This window comes from Magallana gigas, chromosome 8, assembly GCF_963853765.1.
Source record: "Magallana gigas chromosome 8, xbMagGiga1.1, whole genome shotgun sequence".
Taxonomy (NCBI): Eukaryota; Metazoa; Mollusca; class Bivalvia; order Ostreida; family Ostreidae; genus Magallana; species Magallana gigas.
This window is the reverse complement of record NC_088860.1, coordinates 22788060-22814203: the sequence shown is the minus strand read 5'-3', so window position 1 is coordinate 22814203 and position 26144 is coordinate 22788060. Positions and strand designations below refer to the sequence as shown.

Here is a 26144-nt window from a genome sequence, read left to right as displayed (position 1 = left end):
CCACGTGAGTAATTTACATATCAATCATAACCAATGAAATGGCTTGCGAATGATTACCGCGAAACGGTAGTATCTGCTATGGAGGACGTAAACACAGCAGCTTTTGCGGTATGGGTGCATGTTTTGTTAATTTTATCGATACACCCAACAGAAGGAAAATTCTACCGGTGGGGAAACGATGACCCAAGTGTTGTGAAATTAGAATTTAAAAATGTCGTTCACCAAAATGACCATTTAATGCGGTTCAAACGCGAAACAAGCAGTGGTTCTAACATTACTACTGACAGCGGCATGGAACACCACGTAAGCAGCAATACATTTGTAATCCCCAATACAAACCATACACAAGCCGTAGTGCACTGGTTCGGCGATGGAAGTGATGTAAGTATAATTACCTATGTTTCTGCGATTTTTTTACTAAATCAATGCACGTGGAAGGTTTGTTTTTAGAATGGGATTGGTATGTAAACAAAAGAGATTGGGCCGTAGAGTGTGCGCACGTGTGGCGTTGTGTAATGGCATGCTGATTTATTTAAACGGAATTTAAGCTGATAAGTATGTATGTGTAGTTAGAACCCTCGGTGTGAAGTACAGTATTACTTTATTCATACCATGTGTAATTTTCCGTCGGCACTTTGATAATTTTTAAAACATCTGCAAATCATTATAAAGTAATGTGCATAACAGCTAATCATCATAATTTTTTTTTTATGAGCTGGAATTTCGGTCACCGAATAAAATCCAAAAAATGTAAAATTTGAAAAAAAACAAACATGTTCCATTGTGGGTTTCTAGGACAGTAAAATCTGATCATATGTACTTGTAAAACACTCAGCAACTTTATTTGTGATTAATTTGTTTATGTGTATCATGTATGGTGTACAGTTGTAACTTAACCGCACTAATTAGAATGAACATGAAATTAAAGTATCTCAGAAACAAAACAACGAGAAAAAGTTAATCATGTGACAGCACCATAATGAGAACAGTTTAATCCATGTATATAACTCACGGTCCAACCTCGGCAGAACATTTTGTACAGCGTTTCAAGGCCACCTGCTCTGATGCAATGGGTCCCTCTCAGCAAAAAAAAAAAAAAGTTACTGACATTTTTCAGCATACCAAAAGTTACCTACATGTGGTTTACAATTAGATTTAACTACAATATAGCAAAACATTTCATTTAGATATTCAGACTCTGAGAAACTTGATTACAAGTATCTATTTGACCTCATACTGGAATTTTTTTTTTTAATTCAGGGGAAAATTCTGAAATTTTCACTTATGGAACTCATTGTCAATGTCCAAAATTACAAACTGAAATTCTTCATTTTTTTTCTCCATAATGATCATGATTGTTAGCTAATTTTAGGAGTATATACTCTGGATCCCCTACCCTGGGCTAATCATTGTTGCAATGGTACATAAATGATTGAAAACACACACATATTATTTTGGAATGTAACTTTTATTATAAGCTCCGCATTACTAAACAATAAAACTTCATGTGCTTTCTGCCCCATGGATTAGGAATGTAAACATTACGTGGACATGTTTTATGTAAAGCTGTATATTTCATACTTAACTAGTCTTTGTTGGAGTCCGGTATTGGCAGATTATTGGCAAGACTGCATGTTTATCTCATTAGTTCATGGACAAAACATTACCGCGTCATTCCGAGGGATATAATCTAGGATATGTCTTGGTCTGCCGCTCTCTTAATTTGTTGGAAATTTTCCATCGAGATTTATTTGGTACATACGTCTAAGGTCAAAGTTCAAATAAGGCTATGCATTTAAATGTGATTACAAAGTTTAAATATTTAAAAAACTAATTATGAAAACAGTCTGTTGTATTGAATTTGTATTAAATGGTATTTTCTCTACTGTTATTCTAATTATGCTTCATAATGAAAAGAATTTAAGCTTTTAAAAAATTGTAAGTGGAATTAAAAAAAAAATTCTGCAAAGGTGCGTGAAGATAGAAGCCCCAAAATCACATCATCTTGATAAAACTGGTAATACAAGAAGATTTTTTTATCGAAGTCTGTCAGATTTTGCTGAAAATCACTTACTTCAAACCAGAGACATCTAAATTGAGCTCCTGAAAATTTTATTCAATCATAAATCTCATTTAATAAATCTGTAAACACTCATATGAAATCATATAATGATTTTTTTTGGAGAGAGAGAAAGAGAGAGAAAAAATCATATGCGGTACACACAATCTAGATAAACAAGTGACATTTTAATGTTTTAAAGAGTTGAGATGTAGGGTGTTGGTTTTCAAAATCCTAGATAAGTTTTTTCAGCATATGATTAAATATCAATGAATGTAATGGATAATCCTCTGAAAAATTGCATGTCAAAGTGTTTCATAAATTTTTTTTTATCTGTAACAATCAATCGGTTTTTCTTCTACCTTGCCACACCTGTTCATTAATTACATCTATCATTATACATACGTAATTCGTTGATGATTTACAATTTTCATACCTTATGTAACAATTAAGGTTGATTTGGGGGAAGTCCATCAATGAATTATGTTTTTGTTATTATTAATATTGTGTTTATTTTTGTTGGAGCAGGTGTTGTTTGTTTTAACCAGAGAGTCGCAGGCTTATCGTGTGTTGGACAGTACATTTTGGAGGTAAATAAAATTAGGTTTATATTTTTATTTATGAAATATATGTTATACCTATCAACAAAACACATGCTTTACAGCAGATACTAAGCATTAACTATATACTGGTATATAAATAAATATTCACGGTCATTTGGTGCTCTGTTGAACAATGGACAGACTCAAAATATCAACACACCTCTCGTCTAGTATGTGTGTATTAGAGAACATTAAATAAATATGCATATAGATGTCTGTCAAAAGGAATTTTTAATGGTTGATATTTTTGGATTTCTAAGCCATGATAGTTTTCAAAGAATAACAAAATATATAAACTTGAAGATTTTGTTGGTTTATTCTATAAGATGCAATCACGTTGCATGGTCTAATACCACAGGAAAACATTTCCTGTTGGCAGCATGATGCAATAGTGTACTCTTGCTTGTTTTATATTTTAGAAATAATTATTTCTCTTTTAAAGGTCATCAGATTATGGCAAGACGTTTAAAAAGATTGCTTTTGATTCTGACGCTGTTCTTGAAATGGTTTATAAATCAACAACTCAACCAGGACAGAAAAAGGTATTTTGAAGAAAACCTACAAAATATTTGATACTGAAAAGAAGTAGGTTCAAGGGGGGAGAGAGAGAGAGAGAGAGAGAGAGAGAGAGAGAGAGAGAGAGAGAGAGAGAGAGAGAGAGAGAGAGAGAGAGAGAGAGAGAGAGCACCTGATTGTAAGCTGGGGGTGGGGGTCAACTTTGAGTCTGCTGCACTTTAGAATGAGCAACTGCATGATATCTTGGTCGGGTTAAAGGGTGGGGATAGGGATGAATTAATTGTGCAGATATGTTGCAAAGTACCGTATATCAGATTCTTAAAAGAGACCAAAAAAAAAACACCAATCTGTTATATATTATAGGTCAATCTATTTCAATGCATGGGATTTTTTAAAAGATTAAAGTTTCTAAAACTTTACAATCCTTATGACACACAAACAAATACAATTTCCATTCATCTCATTTTTGCAATACACATTTATGCAAATGAAAAGGACCGAAAATAAATATTTTAACCCAAATTGGTAAAAAGGTGTTTGGGTTTTAAGTGTGGATATTAAACTGGCACATACATGTTTACTTAGGTTTTTTTGAGCTTAATGAATACATGTATACAACATTGGCCAGTAAACCTTGCTACCATGCTGAATTGATGCATTGAGAGAGAGAGAGAGAGAGAGAGAGAGAGAGAGAGAGAGGGAGAATGTGTTTACTGTTATTCTTTGGCTACTTATACAGTAAACATTCCTAAGATATGCAGTATCTTAATGAAAATCTGTGTTATAATAGAATGTTATCACAACAACCTGTAGAATGACCTCGGGGGTTCTTCCGTGGTCAGTGTTGAACTTGGTCTCTCTCCAGAGAAACCTGGATCTGTACCAAACCCAGGTTTTCCAAGGTTAGCCTGGTCACTGAACTGTCTGTTTATATAGATAAAAAGAAAATTTTTTTATGGCCCATTGATTATAGGGTCCCCCTTTATATGGGTACTAGAGTTGTCTCTCTGGTCATGCATGCACTGCTTGTCTGGTCAGAACTGGCTTCTTAACAATGACCTTGACTTCAAAATGATTCAACTGACAATATGATAATATCGTATCTTATAAAGATCCAGCAGGGTCAAAGTAAAAATATCTTTAGGGTCAAGGTCAGGGTCACTTTAGTTTTTGACATTTTGACAAAGAAGTTAAAAAATTTGAAAAAAAAAAATTCTCCAAGTATAATAATTCCTGTACACCCCATCCTCCCTAAACATACTCTACTGATTTATCATATGTCTGAAACTTTTGAAACAATCATCTTTATGTTGCTGAAGTCATTGTGAAAGAGGAAATGAAAAATTTCAGAATTGGTTTTCATTTTTTTTTTCCAGGTGATTTTAACGGATTGCACCAATAAGCGTCTATATTTGTCTTCTGATGAGGGCTTGACCTGGAGTAGGATTGACATTCCCTTCCCCCCAGACACCTTGGTACTCCACCCCTCAGAGCCCGGCTGGATTCTGGGTTTCTCACTCTTCGACATGCAGGTAAGTGTTAAGAAATTGATCTTCTATTCTTGGAAAACTTTATGGTGAAAATTGAAGAAGATGGTAGCTATTTTGATGCAGGAATTATTTGGTCCTAGAAAATAATTCTATTCTTGTGACTGTTTATTGCCTGCTTGTGATGATAATTTGAGAAAAATGGCACAAAAATGAAAAAAATAAAAAAGACCTTGTCGATGCTGACATGGAGTGATAAACTACAGGATACATTATTTTTTGGTTTGTGTTAATGGGATGTTCATGGGAAATCCAGACAGAAACTGTTCAGATGCATGATCCCATCTTGAAATTATTATTATTATTTGAAAGTTTTTGTTTCGTAATTCATATTTTTTTTCTACAACGTTGTCGTGCTGAGAGTAAATGACTGTGCTTGTCATTGAATAGAATTGCTGACATTGCATAACATTGCCTTCGCTTGTCACTTTCGTCTCAACAATAGCTTCATGTCACCGAGTATAAAGATGGCATGTTTCTTCTTGGTTCAGGGCAAGTTCAGTCCCCGGGGAGATGGGTTGATGCCCCAGGAGTCAGCAGTCTGTATTTCTGTCTGGTCTAAAATAAAATTCTTATGTACCCTTTGTAACACCAATGAAAAAATGTCGCTGATTCAGCATATGGTTCAGTATCAGTTTTTCAACCTTAAAAAAAAAAAAAAACCTAAAAGGAAATAACCTATTGTGAATACATGTACTTTGCCTGTGGTTTTGAAAGATGAAGCTCCCTAGCTGAAAAAAAAGTTAGGTACATAAAACAAAAGTACAAAATGAATTTTTAGATACTGTTAATTCCTTATTTTACGCGCATACTTAAATATGCGATTCCGCTGTTTTGTATCAAATCGTAAGAATATAAAATCGCACCACCATTTTTTTGTTTTGATTTCCTAAGCTTCAAAACTGTCTGAAAAATGTAAGTTAGATTTTATGCAAAAGTTTATTCCTCGCATTTAATTAGGAATCTACAGTATACCTACATGTACATGCAATAAAATTCATGCCGTTTGATTTAATAAGCATTTGAATTGAGATGCTCTCTCTGTCTTTTTCAGTTGTTTGTCAGTAGTAACTATGGTAGGAACTGGACCCTTCTTCATGAACATGTGATGCAAAACTTCTTCTGGTAAGTTCGGGGAGACATGCGCCAAATCAATAATTAAAATAAGTTAATGTATTCATCCAATTACCCAGATATACTCTAACATTAGTTGACTTGTTTATACTTTGGCTCCCACATCACCTGATATTCGCTATTCACTTGTAAAATAATTGGACATGCAAAGAATAGCATGAATAGAGTTTAAATCTGCTTTTCATTGTGTGTTGAGCAAAAAAAAAAAAAACCTTTTATAGACAATGCAAATTGATATGGATATGAAGCTGAATACAGATTTTCACAAATGGTTGAATGAAGCGTCATCTTTCCTTCTTTATCTTTATTGTTGATTCTGTTTGCTGGTAAATATCATGCATTACTTGGAGACTATAATGAATTATCACATGATACATTAATGAGAAGGATACATGTCTCCGGATAATTGAATATTTTAAAGTATTTTTTTTCAACGTATATATGTGAATTTTGTCGTAAATAGTCTTGTTGACTTGGATCTTATATCTCAGAGGTGATAATATGTTTTTACGTCAGTAGGTTTTATGACAGACTTTATTTACTTCATTGTATTCTTACATCCGATGAACGTAATAATTGTTTCCTTGAGATAATTACGACATCTGGCCATCCCTTGTCCTTTTAAAGTCCCTACCTGTATCAGTCGGCACCACACAAGGTCATCTGTCAGATCCCCCTACATGTGTGTACTAATCACGGTGTCTGATCCTAAAGTGGACACAACATGGTAATACACTAATTCTGTCTATTTCTGTCGATTCAATGTCGCCCCAGCAAACACATAACATCCTGCGCCTAAAAAAAATCTTCTTATTTCTACCAGTAATTATCATTGCAACCCAAAACCAGAACAATCCTCTGTTCAAAAGGGTAGAATACAATAAGCTGATCCCAAACAATGGCTTTAAGGCAAACTCCTGTACATTTTATCAACTGATTAGTGTAAGACTACTGCATCTTCAAGAACTCCATTGTGTTAGTTCTGGAAGAATTTTCAAGAACTTCTATGTGTTATTTCCGAAAGAATCTTCAAGAAATTCTTTGTGTTATTGCAAGAAGATAATAGATCTCTATATGTTATTTATAATTGTAATGTTATTCATGTACTTTTGATGGAATAGCAATAAATCAATATGTTCTAAAGAAAAGTCATTAAATGGGTCAATTGTCAAAAAAAAATGGAGGGGGAGGGGGGGGGGGAGAAGGTGGTGGGGGTGCCAAATCTTTAAATATGTAAAAGTAATAGTAAGACTAGGCTGTTTATTTAGTCATGGAGAAGCAGAGACTTATTATCTTACTTGTACTCTAAATCAAGGAGCATTAGTATAGCATGCATTTTAAGAAACGTAATAAGCCACGTACCGTCTTGAAATGAAACATCTGGTAGAAGATTTTCATAATGTATTCAGAATTTCAGTAGGTGACTCTGGGCCCCCCATGTGATATATTAGCCCCAGGGCCAAGTTACTTTGATCTCCCACAGTGTTCACTTATTCTCTGACAGACAGTCTTTAGCAGTGACTTTTAATATATACATCTAGCTTGCTGGCTGAGAGATAAATCAAAATTTTTGCATTACTTTATTAGTGAGCAAAAGTACGTTTCTATTAGTCAGTTTGGTGTCTTCTGCTGTATTGTAGAATATGCTCTGTGTGTTTTTCAGGGCTACAGAGAATGAGGACCAGAATAAATTTACAGTCCACATGGAAATCACAGATTATCTTGGTAATGAATGATACATGTGCAAACAGTAGTCTAGTTGCAAAAGTTTATTTTCTCTACTAAGCACTGGAGTTTATCAACATTCCAAACTCATTGTACCAAAAAAAAAGGAAAAATTATGCATCAAAGATGGAAAAAAAAATGTCAAGTGTTTGAAATTTGCAAAACGTCATCAAATGACATCGAAAAGATACACGACCTGTGTATTGATCAAGGGAAATATCGTGTATATCTTCTTTTCACCTCCAGCATTTTCTGAATACAAAGCCTGCATTGCACCAGCCTGCACAGATGTCACGATGGACAAGAGCATAGGAACCATTGATCCATTTTCTTTGTCAGTTCAAAATGAATATATCTTTATCAAGGTACATTAGTATGTGGCTAATTTATATACAAGTATATTAGGCCTAATGTATATATAGAAACCAATATGCTGACCTAATTAATATCTATCCAGCAAATTATGTATAGCTGAAACAAAATTGAATATTTGTTAATTAATGGTTCCAAAAATTGCTTTATTCATAAGAAAGAACACACAGAGTGAGAATTTAGTTTCCAAAAATGTCTGTCATTAGTGTCTGCAAATTATTTTCCCGCTGTGTTTCATCTGCATAGAGTTTGTACTTGTTTGACCTCGGTGTACCGATTTTTCAGAAAACCAAGCCTGGAGACCACAACCCTGAGCTGTATGTGTCCTATAAGAGGGGCCCATTCAGGAGAGCCTACTTCCCCCTGAATGTACATCCACGGGTAAGGACCCTACAGAACTACATGTCTTGTCATACACTGCTACAAAGGGACCACAAATAATTGATAAATTACTATCCTCTCTAAACAATACACAAGAACAATTCCCAAAAATCATGGTCCTTAAGCTAATCCCTTAGAATTTGTTTAGATCCATGTGTCTATATTACCGGTAAATGCAAATCCATAATATTTCTCTACTCCTTAATTTGGGTGTGTTGAATTTTCACATCTTTTTCAACATCCTCCAGTTTTTGTTCTTTTAATACTTGCTCTAGTTTGTTCTCTTCCCCTGATCACCACAATTTTTTTTCATTTCTACCTGAATTTGTACTTCTTTAATGCCTTTTCTCTCCCTATTCCTAGCTAGCTATTTCCAAACACGATTTCTCTGTCTCTGTGCATAAATTTTTTTCAAACCTATTTAAAATAAAGTTCATTCTTGGTTGATGCCAGAAAAAGTACCGTCTTGAACTTTTCTTAATTTAGGATTTCCTAATAGTGAATGCCCATCAGAACCAGGTGTTCGTGGCTGCAGACCACGAAGAGAACCTGGTCACCCTTTACCTGTCTGACCCCACCGGTCAATTCTACGTCCCCACCCTGGAGAATATTGTCAGTGACCAGGAGAGTGGGTGGTTTCAGCTGGATATTGATCTGCATGAGGTAGGTTAGAAACATGGAGATTTATTTTAATGATTTTGCCATCAGATTTAGTTTGAACAGCTTGACATGACATGAACTCGCCGACGGTTGAGGAGTGCAGAGAGTTTAATCTAATGATTACGCATGTTCATACATTAAGTAAACATTGGTGAGACATTAAACTTTTTAATCTAATGATTACGCATGTTCATACATTAAGTAAACATTGGTGAGACATTAAACTTCTGGAAATCAAACAACTTCAGGGGGCCTTATTGGTTATTTTTGCAGAGGAAAAAAAACTGACTTCAAAAAATGATCATCGTATTGAAAGAACTTTTGTAAAAATATCCTTCACAAAAATAGATTGAGACATGTCAAATCAATAAACTCTAGACTTAGATGCATATTGTTTTCTGACCAGGTTAAAGGTATCCCAGGGACCTACATCTGTAATCAGTATGATGTACCAGATCCAATGGGGAACCAAGTCTCGGAAAGGACGTTTATTACCTTTGATAAGGGGGGTAACTGGAGACTTCTGGAGCCACCAGAAGAACTGAAGTCTGGATGTAAAGATGCGCAGGTAAGTTTAAGAAATAACAGCAAATAAGGTTAAGCATTAACACATACCCGGTATATGGTATCAAATTTATGAACCACTTGAGTCTTGGTACCATTCAAATCTGTTGGGGGAGGGCTCTTTGGATTCTCATTATACCCCCGCAAACGAAGTTTAGGGGGGTATATTGGTTTCACCCTGTCCGTCTGTCTGTCCGTCCGTCTGTCCGTCTGTCTGTCTGTCCGTCTGTCCGTCTGTCTGTAGACGCAACTTTGTCCCCCCTATAGAATTTTTTATTACTGCATGAAACAGTTTGAAAATTTGTACATATGTTGAACACCATCTGAAGATGTGCACCTGCAATTTTTTTTAAGATTAGACAAGATTTAATGATTTTATGACAGTTTTCATTTTCCTTATTCTATATATTGTACACTAATGTTGAAAAGTAAGGGAGGTAATCCTTACAGATTTTATTAATTAATAGAAAACACTCTAAAATATATTTATATAAATACATCCAGATGGAGTTTTTTGTCTTTACGTCTTAATTAATTAAAAAAAATTATTTTTTATATTAGGCCAGCATTTTTTGAAATTTCGATTTACAAACCCGCCGACCCTACTTTTTAAAAAATTCAAATAAAAATAAAAGGACCTGAACTAGCTATTAATTTTATTTTTTCCTCCGACCCGAAATTTTCTTTCTGGTAAAAATAAAAATAAATGTTGATGCAATCCCGTATGAATAGTCTGAATTATTGTTGTTCATGCATTGATTAAAAAGACCAAGTTCTTTCCGATCAAGTCACAGGCACTAGAAGTCACAAAAAACCACCATAGGGCCTACGCCTGTTTGCTTTCGTCCAACCCTACAATTTACGACCCTATTAAGTTTTGTGATCGGCAACGTAGCCAGAATTTCCTCAAGAAAGAGAAGTTGAAGTCCTTTTCTATCACAATTCCGTAAATTTAAAAAAAACCACATTGGCAAGAAAATGATAAGTTACTTCTTTAAAAAACATTTTTGCAAAATAAATTCTAAATTAATCATAATTTAACCGTTTGGAAATAGATCCTCTACATAACGGTTGTAAGTGGGTCATAGGGTTGGACTAATAACCCTAAACACACTGAACACAGGAGTCTTAAGACTGAAGGAAAAAGAATGATTTTATTTGTCATTAGGCTAACAAAATAACGAAACATTTCCTTTATTAAATGTATAATTACATAAATAAATAAAATTTTAAAAATTAGTTCGTCTTTTTTAAATAAAAAACTTGTTTGATTTTTTACTGACATTTATGAACATGCTTCTAATCCAATTTATTTTCAGTAATAATATTTTAAATTTCGAATTTGTGAATAGCATTGTTAACTTAATCAAATAAATGATTTCTCAAACTTCCTCCTATTTTTCTGCAAGGAAGAAGTGAAAACTCCCTTCATTTTTTTTGTCTTATGTATATGTACAGTATGTACTTGTATATATATATATATAAAGAAAACCCTTCGTTTTTATACATGCATATACAATATATTAACACAAATTTTCAGTGCCCATGGATAGAATATGTTATGATAAGAACATCATCAACAACCAAAATTACTTATATATTTAAAAAATGGCAGCTCCTGGACATGTGTTCTTATTTAAAAAAAAAAAAAAAAAAACATTGTTGAAAAATTGTTTTATTTTTATTTTTTTTCTCGACGGACAAATTTTTCAATTTTATTTTTATTTTTTTTCTCTCCTCCTAACCAAATAATTTGAAAAATATTTCGTAAATCTAAAAATAAAAAAATGCTGGCCTAAGTATTCTATCCACTGACAATGCAAAGTTTTTGTTTGTCAATGATAAATTCTTAGGAGCTAATGAGAACATCAAAGACAAGTGTGGCTGAATTCATTTGTCCTAAGGGAGCCATTATCTGAGCCATGGTTCAGATGGAGCATGTGTTTAGGGGAAATTGATAATCTGTAAAATGGGTGATGGTTTTGGGGCTATTTTAAAACTGTTTCATGTAAACCAAAAGGTCTATCATTATAAGGAAATAAATAATATAATTATTAATAAAGAAGTTAAACTATTTTTAGAGGTTGTTTAAATTTATTTGTCAAGTAATTTGATGAAGTGACCCTATTGGGCATTAATTTAAATGAAATTCAAAATTACTGATATGATTGTAGTGTTTTGGCAATTTTAAAACTGTTTGTAATATTAAATTTTCTTTTTTACATATTTTTACATAGTATGGTAATTATGGTAAAGTTTTGGGAGTTTATTAAATTAAACAAGCTCATCAAAGAAAATCATAGTCCTATGGGATCAATTTTCTGATATGGAGTTCAATTGTGCCATAGGAGAAAGTGAGGAAAATTTGAAACAACTAATTGCATCTGTCAAGACTCTTATTAGAAAGATATTGAAAGTTTTATCAACAGAAGAGCATTGCTTGGCTACCGGTATTTCTATTCACTGCAAAGGGAGGGGTTATTGTCATTTTGTTGGTTTTTCTTTAAATCAATTAAATTAAAAAAATATATCATCAAATACATACATTTGTAAATGTATTACTGTTATAGATATGTATTTACAGTGAAATTCTGACAATTTTGATTTTAATTTTTCTTTGTTAACTATTTTTTTTACAATTCTAGAAATTTTTTTTGTATGTGTTCCAAACCTTAATTATTATTCAATTCAATTATTTGTCCCATTTGAAATTAGCCTAGCGGGGGTATTAGTCCCATTAGGACAGTTCTAGTTTTTTTTTTTTTTTTTACAAATGTTGAGATGTAATTTTTGTGATTTATATTTTGTTAAAACTGTGTCTATATTTATTTATGAGGATTTTAAGTTGGTTAGGGGTACCTACAAAAACCTAAAACAATTTTGCCCTTACCAATACAGTTATTACCCTAAATTATCAAACATTGATATTTTCCTTTTCTTAGTATTTTGTTGTTATTACTGAATAAAACAATTTCTCCTATGTACAAAGTAAAAATGAAAATGATGTTTGTTTCTTGCAGAAGTGTACTTTGAATCTTCACCAGACATACAGCAAAAATAAGTTTGACATCCCTGGAATAGTGTCAAAGCCTGAGACCCCAGGACTGATCCTGGCCCACGGCAGGGTGGGTGAGAGTCTGTACAATGGGGTACAGGCAAGGGTCTTCATCAGCAGGGACGGCGGGATCTCTTGGAAACAGGTGTGTACAACATGTATTACAGCAGAGATGTTTAATATCCTAAAAGAATACGCAGATATTGTGTTCTGTGATTTCATTGGTCAATGCACTATACTAATTTTCAATACAGGGTATTGGGTACGCAAATATTGCATTATGGGATTTCATTTGTTAATTTTATTTCCAATAGATATTATGGAATCGGGCTTGTTGAACATGTGTTTCGTAGCTTGCAATACAGGATACTCTCAGTGTAATGCCGTTGACAACTTATAATAAATTCTCAGGGCTGTGTTAAATCTGCTGGTTTATAGATATGAAATCACATACATGTAATTCCACGTAGAATTTGCACTGTATAACAAGGTTCCCTGTTTTATGTATTGGTAATGGAGCAGCAGATGACATACATCTACAGTGTGACATTTTGTTAATGAGAAGAATGGGCCTTTGACCTGTTTCTTAACTTGTCTTTCTATTTCAATTGATTCAGAATATCTTGATCAAAGAATCATCGCTATCCTATATGTCAAATTGACATCAATATAATGCAATGCAAGTTTGTGCAATGTGTTTTGTCTGGTCACCTTCAACATCTGATATTTTATGAAGAAAGATGTCCAAATTGGCAGGATTTTTTGTAGCTTTATATAATTATGTATTTCTCTTCTTTTAGGCACCTTTTGCAGGGTATTATCATCTCAACATATTGGATCAAGGAGGAATAATTACGGCCATTCTACAAGACAACATGACCAACACTGTGTAGTGAGTGAAAGATTTAGAAATTTAATTATGAAATGAACAAAGAATTAAGAAATTATACGAGTATAACCTGGGTTGGTGCAGTTTTACGCTTTATAATCCACAAAACGGATTCCTTATATTTTAATTTTCTGTAATTTACTGCCCAAATTGAATGCATTTTACTTTAATTATAAATGATATTAATCTGTTCAAAATTCAAACATAACATCAAGTGGATTAGGATGTTTTTGAAGTTAATGCATTGTGCATTAATGCAAACCAGGTTATACAAATTTACAACCAGAATTAAATTTATTCATAAATAGAAAGCTTAAGTATAATATCTCCCTTACAAGCACCTAGGTATAGTGTATATCAAACGACAATTTAAGTACAGGAGAGGATAAATTGAGAATGAATGTGCATCTGGTTTCATCTAAGTTATAGAATCATTTCAAGAACAGTGGGAGTACAAGTACTTGCTAACATAAACATAACTTGTTCATGTAGCTCCACGTGTACCCGCAGGTGTACACATACAAACGCTAAGCCTCTCAAGTACCAGTATCAATCAGACTAATTGTGATTAATTGAATGTACTTTGCTGATTAATACATCTGTAATGCAATTTGCTGTTTATGATTAAGACTGCATAAAAGTATTTAAAAAAACAACAGATAATAACAAGCCTAGACCCTCTGTGTTTTATTGCATCAAATTAAAAACATTTTCGGAGTTTTCAGTGGTTTTTAACACTTTCCAATGTTGATTGTTCTGTTAGCAGACAATGAGTCCAATTACCTTTTGAACCATTTGAACAGAGAGCATTTTCTTAATTACATTTAATTTAGTGAATAGACAATTAGACACAAACTGTTTACTGAATGTTATATTGTGCTTCTAATCATTAGGGACAAATAAGGTCACAATATACACATAAGATTTTAATGATATTTAAATCAAATTATTTCATACAGTTGAAACACCCACATGACCTAGATGAAGAGACTATTACATTAGATAAATTAGATTTGGTTGCCTTTACATAGACAGTTAATTAACAATTAATTGCTTTAACATGGTTAATAAACAACTGATTACTTTGTTGTTGACAGCTAATTAACGATTGATTGCTTTTCCCTAGTTATTCCACAGATGAGGGTTCTACCTGGTTTTCTCACATGTTCACAGACAAGCCTATGATTGCTGATGGCGTACTGAATGAACCTGGCATTAACACACTAATGGTCAGGTAAATATTGACCTACCATTGCCCTTCAGGAATATATCTCTCTTCTCTAATTTGATTTTGTGGGATAAGCTGTTAAAAAAATTTGCATTAGAACAATTTTTAACAGCATGTCAGCGCTATATTTTGAGACCTTGGTAAAACGAGTACTGTAAATTCCTAATTAAACGCGAGGAATTTATATCCGCGTAAAATCGCAAGAAGCATCCCTCGCGGATTTTAAAACCTCGCAATTATTTTTTGAGAGTTGATAGCTATAAGAAATATGGATGAATGTTCCGCGTTCGCGATTTTATATTCTTGCCATTTGATACAAAACAGCGGGATCGGGGAATTAAGTACTCGCGTAATATAAGGAATTTACAGTAAACAGACAATTCTTAACATTGGTTGCTGTGTTCCTTGTTTCAGTGTGTATGGGCGTCTTAGTGAGGCAGGGAACAGACAGATAGTGCAGATAAACTTCACTGATGTTCTCCCTCAGAAGTGCTCTGACAATGATTACGAAAACTGGACTGTCTTTGAAAAGGTAGCAAAGAAATACTGTAGATGTGTTACGATTGGCTGTGTATTCTATTGAGAATTTTTGGCGAGAACGGTGTCTGCCAAATCAAGTATATCACCAAAGTAAAATATATAAGTAGATAAATAGGCACATTCAGAAATCAAATTCACGCTAACTTGTTGGAAAATCATATTCCATCAAATATTGTACACGCTAAATAAAAAATGTTGACAGTACAAATCAAGATATGTGAAACAGTTTAACATGCATACAACTTTACCATTTATCATTAAAAGCATTAAATGTTTCACTGAAATAACAAAAAGCGGTGAAATTCTCTCTTTGTCTCAGGGATGTCTTTTGGGGAGAAAAATGATGTATCATCGGAGGAAGTGGGATGCAAAGTGTTACAACGGGAGGGATTATGAGCGGCCTTCTATCTCCTCCACATGCTTGTGTTCAGATGAAGACTATGAGTGGTAAGTAACGGCCATCCCATGATTAGCCATACATCACTTAAAGTGGACTAGGCTTTAACTGATGCTCAGTAGATTTTATGAATATGAATATTTTGATGTTTAAAAACATGTATATTTTTTACTGTAATATTTCCATTTTGATGCAGTGTCAGAATTTCAGCAAGTATTTCAAATTTTAAACTTGATTTGTATTTTGACTGTAGTGACTATGGATTTGAACTCACTGATGCAAGGAATAAAATTTGTACCAGAGCAGACTGGTTCGATGAAAACCTGATTAAACAGAACTGTAAAGGTGGACACACATACAACAAAACTCAGGGGTAAGAATGGAAGAAAGAGGTCATAAAAAAATGGAGACACAGAATTACTGTTTAGTATGAATTCTTATGACAAGGTTTTAAAAAAGTTATGTTAAAGCTGTCCATTGCATTACTCCAAACAAATTTTAATTACAAGATTTTTGTGTATAGTTTTTGTGTATAGTTTAATTCTGATTTTTCAATTTTTATGAGAAATTCATAAACTGAATAACTGTTTGTCCAATTGAGTTATTTTCGAGTCTTTGATTGTACATACCGTATATGCTAATTTAGATAATATACTTTGGTTTTCCATTATCATATTCTAGAGTGAGTGTAATTGTATTTTTGTCACTGATAATATGTAAAGAGAAAATTCTGATAAAAAAAATATGACAAATTCATGAATTTTTCTACGGAACTATTTTATAATATGTCTAATAGTCATAAATCTTATACATGTAATATGTATGCAAAAATGAAGTTTTTCACATGCATGTATAAAGTAGACCTTATTGTAATTTTACCAGAGAATATTATTTCTTGATGACAGGTACAGAAAGGTGGCGGCCGACCACTGTGTGGGAGGGGTGGAGAACTCAGACAAATATCGACCAATCACAGCCACTTGTCCCGTCCACACCCCTTCAGGTCTCCGCCTCAGTGTGTCCAAAGCAGCGTTCTCCACAGGGGAGAAGATCTCATTCACACTGTCACAAGCTCAGGTGAGTACAATATAGACAATAAGACAAGGTTAGTGTCTCTGAAAAAAAAATATACAGTACCTATTGTCTTGTCTAGAAGTAATTGTATTTTATATGTTGCTCCAAAATTTACAATCACAGTTCTAAAAATATCTTGATACATGTAATCAAAGTAATGCTTATAAGATAAATCAGATGGTGACATAAACTTATGTTCATTCAAAGACTACATCATTGCTCTGCCAAGGGACATAACTCCAATGTCACACTTGGAATGGATGTGACTTTTTGCTCTGATGGACAAGATGAGGCATGTAAATAATTGCATTCGTCCAACAGACATGTTTTTATAACTTTGTCATGATGATGTGTTTCTGGCACTATAAATTGTTCCAAAAATAGGTCAGGGGTTAGAGCTATTGACCAATTATCGTAAATATAAATGTGATGTTCTGTTGGTTAGGGTTCAGAGTTTGTGACCAGTTACCAGTGGGACTTTGGAGATGGTAGTGTGGTTACGCTGAAGGGTCTAGCTAACTCTACCCAGAACACTCACATCTACACCAAGGCAGGGAAGTACAACGTGACAGTCACGGCCTCAAACACGGGGGGACAGGCATCCTGTTACATCACCCTACACATTGAGGGTAAGGGAGATCCTTCAACCAAGTATGGATTATTTTTTAATTACCGGTATCAAAATTGCTATAAGATAAAGGTGGCATGGGACATCTGTCATTATGAATGTGGATTAAAGTACATTAATATAAAAATACTTGCAGTTTAGAATTTTTAAATTTTACAATATTTGACCAAAAAAATTGTTTTAAGAAATTTTGGAAAGGCAAACATTTTAAAATCCCCAATGGGATTTGAACTCAAGACCTGAAATTTTGTTGTGAATCTTCTAATACACTGCACTACACTGTTGGGTGACACTTTTGGGAGAGAAACTATTCATAAAATTACACTTGATTTTATTGTGATAAATAGTACATCACAGCATGGAGGTATCCCATACCACCCTAAACCAAGTTTACAAATGATTTTACCAATTAATGCACATGTTCACTAAATTTTAATTTTCTGTGGTTTTTTTTGCAGCTTTCAAGAGTTGGTTGTAACTTTTAATTATTTTTATAATTATTAACAGATGTCTTAAAAGCAGTGTACTTGGAGCTCCCCTGGGGAGCCCAGGTGGGGAAACCCACACAGGTGAGGGCCTCACTGTTTGGGGATCACCTGATGGACTTTGGCCAAGTTCACTATGTCTGGAAGTTTGGAGACAAGGTAATGGATCTCTCTCTCTCTCTTTTTTTTTTTTATACACGTGTTTGGTGGTATTTTTGTTTTACCACTGTCTACCATTATAAGACAATACAACATCAGGTGTATATTTTCAGTACAAGGAGGATCCTTATCTCACCTGGATTTCCGCCACCTCTCACCTGTACAACAAGACCGGGGAGTACACCATCAGTGTGGAGGCGGTCAATTCTGTGGGTTCAATCACCAGAGAGAAGACCATACATGTCTATGGTAATGGTCCACACATCTTTTTCTCAGTGAATTTCAATAAAAATCACTTGAATTCAAATTGTAAAATTTTTTTATTTAATCATTACTGGGGGGAGGGCGGTTGTTGGGGGGGGGGGGAGGGAAGTTGCTGGGAAGGGTGGTGGTGCTGAATAAAACTTAGAAGGCCATTTAACTTGAGTGAGACTAAGGTTTTGTAGAGAATGTTAATTTGATATGCCGATGAAGCACTGCTTAATCTCATGTCATCAAAATACTGTTTGATATTTATGTATGTAACTTTGTTTCGTATTAATGTTTGGTATTTATTTGTTTGTCAATAACAATGATCTGTAATATATAAAAGAGTAAAAAGTGTTTGCTATTGATAGATTATTAAAAAATATATGTGGGTGATACATGTATACTGATTTTACCTCTGGTATTTGACAGATCAAATTGCAACAGTCCAGCTTCAATTAAGCAAAAACTTCCAAGTGGTAAACAGAGCAACATTTCTCAGTCGCTCAGCGGCATCTGACCTTCTGACCCTTGAACTTGCCAAGGTAACTCTTTAGAAAGGACTATGTGCGGTTTTATGCATTTTTTGCCCCCAAAATCGAAGTTTTAGAAAGAGCTTTAAAAATTAGGTGAAAGATATTTAAAACCATATTGGAAATAAAGGTGTAAAAGGTTATCACCACAGTGACGTCATAATATAAAAATGACGTCATGAAGATTGCATTATTTTGATAAATTGATGTTTTGTAGCAAAATATGAGTGTTTTCCGATGGTTTTTCGACTCGGAAACATCGAGCGCAGGCTTGCTCAAGTACAATTTTTTAGTATAATGTGTATATCTATCTGACGAAAAATATAGGTTAAAATCGCACTTGAGCAGACTTGCGCTCTATACTTCCGAATGCAAAATATAGAGCAAAAATGAGAATATTTTAATTTGTTTGCAAATTTGCGGGAATTAGGTCATTTAGGTGACGTCATAGATAAACAGCAAATGAGCAATGATGACTAAAATCAAGATTAAAGTTAAAGGCATCCTCTATACAATTATTTGTGAAGATTTTATTTTTATACGATACTATTTAAAAATTGGTTAAAATCGGGGGCAGATATTTGACCAAACCGCACATAGTCCTTTGAAGTTTATACTAAATAAATGAGAAAATTCTTTTAGAAATTTTGTACCTGAATTCCGGCAAGAAGTATTCTTCCGAAAGACTGTTTTAGTTAAACTATTCAGTTCTTCTAAATCAGCAGCTTGCTAGATTCATGTATACCTTTAGATTTTTATCCAACTGCTTTTATATATCTTTCAAATATCTATTTGAGATTACATGATATTGATCTATTGATTTTTTGTATGTCTGTCTGTGCTTTAAACCTTAAAAATATCAGTTTGTGGTTGATGTGAGAAGTTAACATGGGACACCTCCAATCATCTTTTCTCCCTTCACTTCAGATTTTGCACATCCCCTCAACTAGATTGATCGTCACTGTTCCTTCCAATGCAACAGCCCAAGTTATGGACGTTACAATTCTACCCCCAGAAACCAGAGGACTGTCCATAGCCCAGGTAGGCGGTGGAAAAATTACTCCAACATGCTCGTGGTTTCATATAAGATGACAAATCATATGTGACAGAACTGTCCATATATGATGGTCGGAAATAAATTGGCTCTAACTATGTTGTTTTTTTCTGTAGGTTATTTCAATTCTTCAGGATAAAGTTCATGGTCGAGAAGTTATCTTTACATTGTTAATAGATGCAGAAAACACTATAGAAGCTGTCAGCATGAAAGTCATACATTCTCAAGGTTAGTACACACCACTTGAAAGCGAGAAGAAACAGACATTGGTTTTTTTTTCTGTACAGTATTTAAAAACAGTGCACATTTAGTATCTTTTAAACTAAAAGCAGTATTTTGGTTTTAAAATCAGATGTTCCAATACCGCAAAGTGCCATTCCATTACATGTAGTGACGCCCACTTCTTCACCCCAGTCCGCGGACACAGCCACTTCCATAAACACAAACATTCCTGTGATTGTGGGGGTGTCGGCGACAATTACAGTGTTTCTTATTATAGGAATCAGTATCTTTATATACAGAAGGTAAGATTTTTAAGGAGACTAAGGGCCATAGCCATTTTTACAGTCTTTTCTACCTCCACCTGTGAAGAGCTTGAAGAATGATAATTATTTAATAATATGGTGTGAAATTGCCCCCAGTGATCTACTTTAATCTAAGAGTATTGTTATATCCTTGAGGTGATTAATGTGCTAGAAAAGTAAAGAAATTGATATGTATAGCCCACTTACTCACCACTCAGACCTATAAATAAGGTACCAACTTATGATGAAGCTTTGGAATAAACATATACATGTACTCTTTTTATGAAACATATGTATATTAGATGCATTCTATATTTTGCAGGAAAAAAGTGAAAAAAGATCACAATTATTCTCTGATAATGAATCGGTCACAGCTAACAACGACAGATGACGAAGAGGATTTTATGGATGACGATGACTTTATTGAAGGCATCGACGAATATTTAGATGGGAATGATAATTTAGATGGCAGCTCAAATATTGTCATAAATACAGGTAAATTTTACAAAAGGTATTATATAGACTCTTTGCCTGCAGCTCAATACATTCATTTGAATAAACAACTTAACGAAGTATCTCAAACACTGATTTTTCGAATACCATTAATATGTAAAAGTGATTTGGAAGTCTGAACTACTTATTCTTACAATAATTTTACCTCAACAAATTGAATCCTCAGATACTTTGAATTTTTATCTCCTTCTTATGGATTTTGAGATAGCAAGGTTCAACTGCTTGTTGAAAAGATAATTTTATATTTCATTAACAAAAATATGGGATTCTTTTTTTTTTCAGGTCGACATCCTACATTGGTAATGATGACCAATGGTCGTTCAATGAGTAATCCCGAAACATCATCTATATTCTAGCAGTACTTAGTTCATGTGTTTTATTTTCAAATCATATTTGTCATGCAGATATAAATTGTTTGTTGGCATTACATACATGTATGTATTAATTACGATTCCCATGAATCAAGCATGTGATCAATTTTTTTTTATTTCATTTTGTTAAAAATGAAACGTGTTCAGCTTGTTGAATGATCAAAAATCTATTTTTAATTAGATGTCACAGTTTATTTTGTTTTTTATTTGTTTGAGGATGATAGTTTTAAGACTTGTTACTTTTACTCATAAAATTGATAGCCTTAGAAGTAGATGGTCGTTAAACTCTCTTTGTTTTAAATGAAAAAGTGCCTACAATTACAATGATTGTATTTGTGTAATTAATGCATGCTTACTACATGTATTAAAAACTGTTTACAGGGTTATTTTCGCCCCGTTAAATCGGTAAATCTAATTATCGGTTAATTTGATCATTTTTCTCTGACAAATTGACTATCAGATTAAGCGGAACCCTCTGTATTAAAAACTCTTTACAGGGTTATTTTCGCCCTTCTACACTTGCAGATGGTTTTGCCCTGTCTTGAATTCGCCCAAACAAAGTTCTGTTAATTAAATGAGGGATAATTGAGACATTGGAACTCACCCAGTCTCAAATTGCCCACTGACAACGAGGGCAAAAGGGGCAAAAGTAAAACTGGGGCAAATATTTCCCTGTATTCAGTACTTTTGAAAAGAATCTCAATATGACAACCAGTTTAGTGAGAGTAGAACTGAGTAGTTTTAGACAAATTCTCTGTTGTTTACATGACATTTTTTCTGTATAGATTTGAATCTCTGTTGACTTTTATTTTGTTTGTTGTTTTTTGTATTCTGTCCATTTCACTGTATTGTTGAGTTGATATTTAGTGCTACATTAGCTTTCTCTGTTTTTATCTTTGTCTCCTGTTTCCAGGGTAATTATACATGTATAGAATGATGCTTTTCCGAGTTTTATGCATTTTTATGTTGTGTGTGCACATTATTAAGCCTTTTTTAAAAGGACAGAGAATTGAAAAGTTCTCTTACTGTGTGATGAGTGTAAACATTGCTTTTCCATTTGATATCACAACTTCGGGCATTCTAATATTTATATTGGCTCTCATTTTTATTTACAAAAAGAATTTGACCATTTGATCTCACTATAAATGATTTCATATAAATTGCACACAATTTTTAATGTTTCAAATTGATAAATGTGCAAGTCAAAGGTACAAAGGTAAAATTGCTTTTGGATATATATCTCTATTAAAACTTATGACTACAATGTAAAATATGAAAACTGATCTCTACTGCATTCACTGGTTGTCTCACATAAATTATATTTTTGTTTGGAATTATTATGAATAGCATTTGCTTTATCTCTATATTTCAAGGTCATGTATTTAAGAGGGCTGGATGGTTGTGGCCATTTTTTAGGCTATAAATAACTCCTTTGAATGAAGAGCTCTGTTTAAAGATATGGGAATATGTTTAAATTTGAAACTGAATATTTTGATTTTTTTCTTCCATAGATAATACATGTAGTTTAAAAATACGACAAAAAATATCATTTTAAAAGTTTAAAGCAAATTTGATGTATAATTTTTATGACCACCCAGCCTCCTTTAAAAGCTTAGAATTTGCGAAAGAAAATAACGTAATAATCACATCATTATGTGCCATCCTGGTGTTATTGGACAGCAATCATTTTTTTAACATTTTGTATGACATGATGATTAAAACATGCTGATATGGAGATTTGCCAGTTGAATTTGGAACGTTGTGCCAAAGTTAAAAGCCTTTACTGTATTTTTTAAGAGCGAATATCTCTGTGGTTTATACTTTTTGTGCTTTGCAAGTTAACACATATTTATCTTAGTTTTTCATATGTAAATTCAAAAAAAAAAAGTTTTAATAAATAAGGCATTATTTCAACTATACTTATAATATTCCACTTTTACACATAAACTGTGTCTTTTTTTCCTCCTTTAAGGAATAGTTATAGGAAAGATTATTTCATTAATTAATATATATATAGATCGAGACAAAACAAAACAATTTTATTAATGTTCAAAATAACATGTTATTTATGTCTCTGGTTGAAATAAGAAGTATTTTGATTGAAAACTCTTGAAAACTCTTGAAAACTCGTAATAAAAAATATTTTGTAATCATTTTTTATTTCATGCTGTCTCTACCTCACTGATCTATTCTTGGTGCAGCTGTAATACTTAATAATGAGGTGCGAGTCTCAAGATGAATTATTAAGCATCATTTTATGTCTTCTGTTTTTACAAATTTAAAATTTGATTTTAAAACTATGACATGTGTTGACACTTTTTTGTTGAAGTTTTAGATAATTTTATCTGTAACTCTGTTCATTTACATGTTTGCCTGAGAGAAACAGACAAGAGATATAAAGTCGGCTCCTCCTGTAATGAACCTATTAATGGAATGTTTTCTTAATCTCTTTTTAAATCATAAATGCTTTAACAGGTATGAATATATATTTCCCTTGTAAATATCACTGTTTTTGAAAATTAGTTGGACCAAGATTTGGAAAAGCCATGTGCTTTATGAGTTGCATGTATATCAGTTTAGCAGTTAAGTAAAGCAGCAGATAAAAAGTGAACACTTGTTTGAATGTCTATGTTTTAAATCACTCCATTTTGATTGCGTTCTTTTTTTCCGAAGACTAAGATGTGCTTAAATTGTTGAAATGACACATTTATTGCAAAGACATCATGTGATAGGGTTACAAATGGGCATTTGATGAAGCAAGCTTTTGATTAGAATTATTTAATTAATATAAATGTATATGTGATGTTATGTGCAGCTTCTAGTACAGAAATAAAAAAAAAAAGTTTCCATTGTTAATTTCTGTCACAAAACTTGTGATTTAAAGACATCAACTCCTAAGTCTATAAATTATATAAATATATGTAAATAATACTTTGGTTTGCCCCAATATATATATATATATATATATATATATATATATATATATATATATATATATATATATATGATACTGTTACTGATATTTTCATTACATACATCAAGCTTTAAGCTTTATGTTGATATACTGCCTGTGTATATATATATATATATATTGATTTCTACAAAATTATGTTTTATAATATCTTGAATGACTAATGCTGTCTGATCCATAGGTTTTAAATGTGAAGTTGTTTAATATGGTCCAGATTTGAATGTTTGTGGGTATATTGCATTACCAGAGCTTGTTCTGCTAAAAGTCTTTCATATTTGTATGTAAACTTTGTAACATCCATTGCTGTTTTTCCAAATATCCACTATTCATCCATTGTTGCTAGCCGAGGGTTTTCCGTCCTCTCCACTTTCCACAGACATGGGAGTTCAATAGAGCGAACAGAAAACTGTTGGCCAGCGGGGATGTTATTCAACGAGAAATGAACAACTATAATAATGATTAAATAGTTGCGAAAAGCATTTTGGGTTATATAAAATGCAAAAAAAAAGGATTTGTTCTTATTTGAATTTAAATTGATTTTAACAAAATTGTTTCATGAGTGATGAAAGAGTTTTTAAGAAGTATTTTTTTTTTATTTATTGTCATCTGGTTCAAGAAGTATTTTTAAAAGTGATGTTTGAATTTTATTTTATAGTTCTCACAATATTGTGTGAAGTGCTTATGATGCATTTATATATCTATACCAATAAAATTTGGAGCATTATATGATTATTTTATTTTTATTATTCATAGACTTAATGCTTTGAAAACATTATTGGTCTGCTTCTAAAAACTTGAGAATGATTTTCTTTAAAAAAGAAAAATACTAAAGTATAAGGACCAGAGTCTGTTTTGTGGGTTTTTCAACTTTATTAGCCAAATATTTGAGAATAAGATTTTTTTTTAGGTCAATAAATTTTCATTATTTCCTAATTATCTCCCCTTTAAGGAGGGTATGGCCCTTTATTCTGACAAACTTGAATCCCTTTGGCCAAGTAATGCTTTGTTCTAAGTTTAAATGAAATCGGCCTGGTGGTTCTGGAAAAGAAGATGAAAATGCAACGACAGACAACGGATAAACTGAGATTAGAAAATCTCACTTGATCGTTTGGCTCAGGTGAGCTAAAAATTGTTGCACTATCGTGCTTTGGGGCTCTTTAGATTCCTTGAGGGTATTTTTGTTTAGAAAAGAATTATATATATATAAGTATTCCTTATCATTTTCCTTGGGTCTTTCTTGCACCTTATCGGGATCGCAAACAATCAGTGCTGACTTGGATAGATAAGGACGAACTTCCATGGAATAACATCCGATTACCATTTAACCTACTTTATAATTTCCTACATAAATCTACAGGTTTGAAACATTTTTGACGGAAAGGTATAAAGGTTGCATCACATGGAGCATTCATTCAGTCTATTTTCTGACATAAAAAAAAATCGATTTTCTGATCAAGAAAAATACATATTATTCATTTTTATATCAGAAAATAATATTCTAATGTCAAGAAATCAAATTTATGATTTAAAAAAAAATAGTTTTCATATAAAAAACTCGAGTTCGAAATCTTTATACCAATAAATCGATATTTTATTTATATCGATAATAACTTTTTTGTTGTCTGAGAAAATAATTCTTGATATTATATAATCAAATATCTGATATAAAAAAAAAATCAAATTTCTGATAGAGTTTAAATAAAGATTTTGTTTATTTACATAAAAAATTTCAATTATCCATGTCAAAAATTCAAGTTTTGATATTAAAATATACCTCAAAAATATTACAACGGCGCCTCATAGTAACATGCGTTCTGAGTATGATACCGGTAATTCATAAATATGAGGAAAACATTTAAAGAAACTCAAATGATCACGTATAAGAAACTCTACAGACAAAGTGGAGATTAATTTTGT

General features: G+C 32.8%; 1 protein-coding gene across 1 annotated transcript; it reads left to right on the top strand.

Moving 5' to 3' along the window:
* Nucleotides 1-54: 54 nt before the first annotated feature.
* LOC105322599 (VPS10 domain-containing receptor SorCS1) lies at nt 55-23175 on the top strand. Its single transcript, XM_011421417.4, has 26 exons — nt 55-381; nt 2588-2649; nt 3104-3203; nt 4554-4709; nt 5779-5849; nt 7522-7583; nt 7830-7948; nt 8241-8336; nt 8823-8999; nt 9403-9564; nt 12581-12760; nt 13416-13507; nt 14631-14738; nt 15147-15264; nt 15592-15719; nt 15923-16042; nt 16575-16746; nt 17189-17372; nt 17879-18015; nt 18129-18264; nt 18694-18806; nt 19722-19835; nt 19965-20076; nt 20201-20372; nt 20695-20867; nt 21168-23175. The coding sequence occupies exons 1-26, from the start codon at nt 79-81 to the stop codon at nt 21239-21241; spliced, it is 3441 nt and encodes a 1146-aa protein (XP_011419719.3). The 5' UTR covers nt 55-78; the 3' UTR covers nt 21242-23175.
* The last annotated feature ends 2969 nt before the right edge of the window (nt 23176-26144 follow it).

Bases quoted from the DNA above. Each gene is read 5' to 3' on its own strand.
- LOC105322599 (XM_011421417.4), top strand. From the start codon at position 79: ATGGAGGACGTAAACACAGCAGCTTTTGCGGTATGGGTGCATGTTTTG. The intron at 18,807-19,721 runs GTAACTCTTTAG...CCTTCACTTCAG, and splicing joins TGACCCTTGAACTTGCCAAG to ATTTTGCACATCCCCTCAAC. The intron at 19,836-19,964 runs GTAGGCGGTGGA...TTTTTTCTGTAG, and splicing joins GAGGACTGTCCATAGCCCAG to GTTATTTCAATTCTTCAGGA.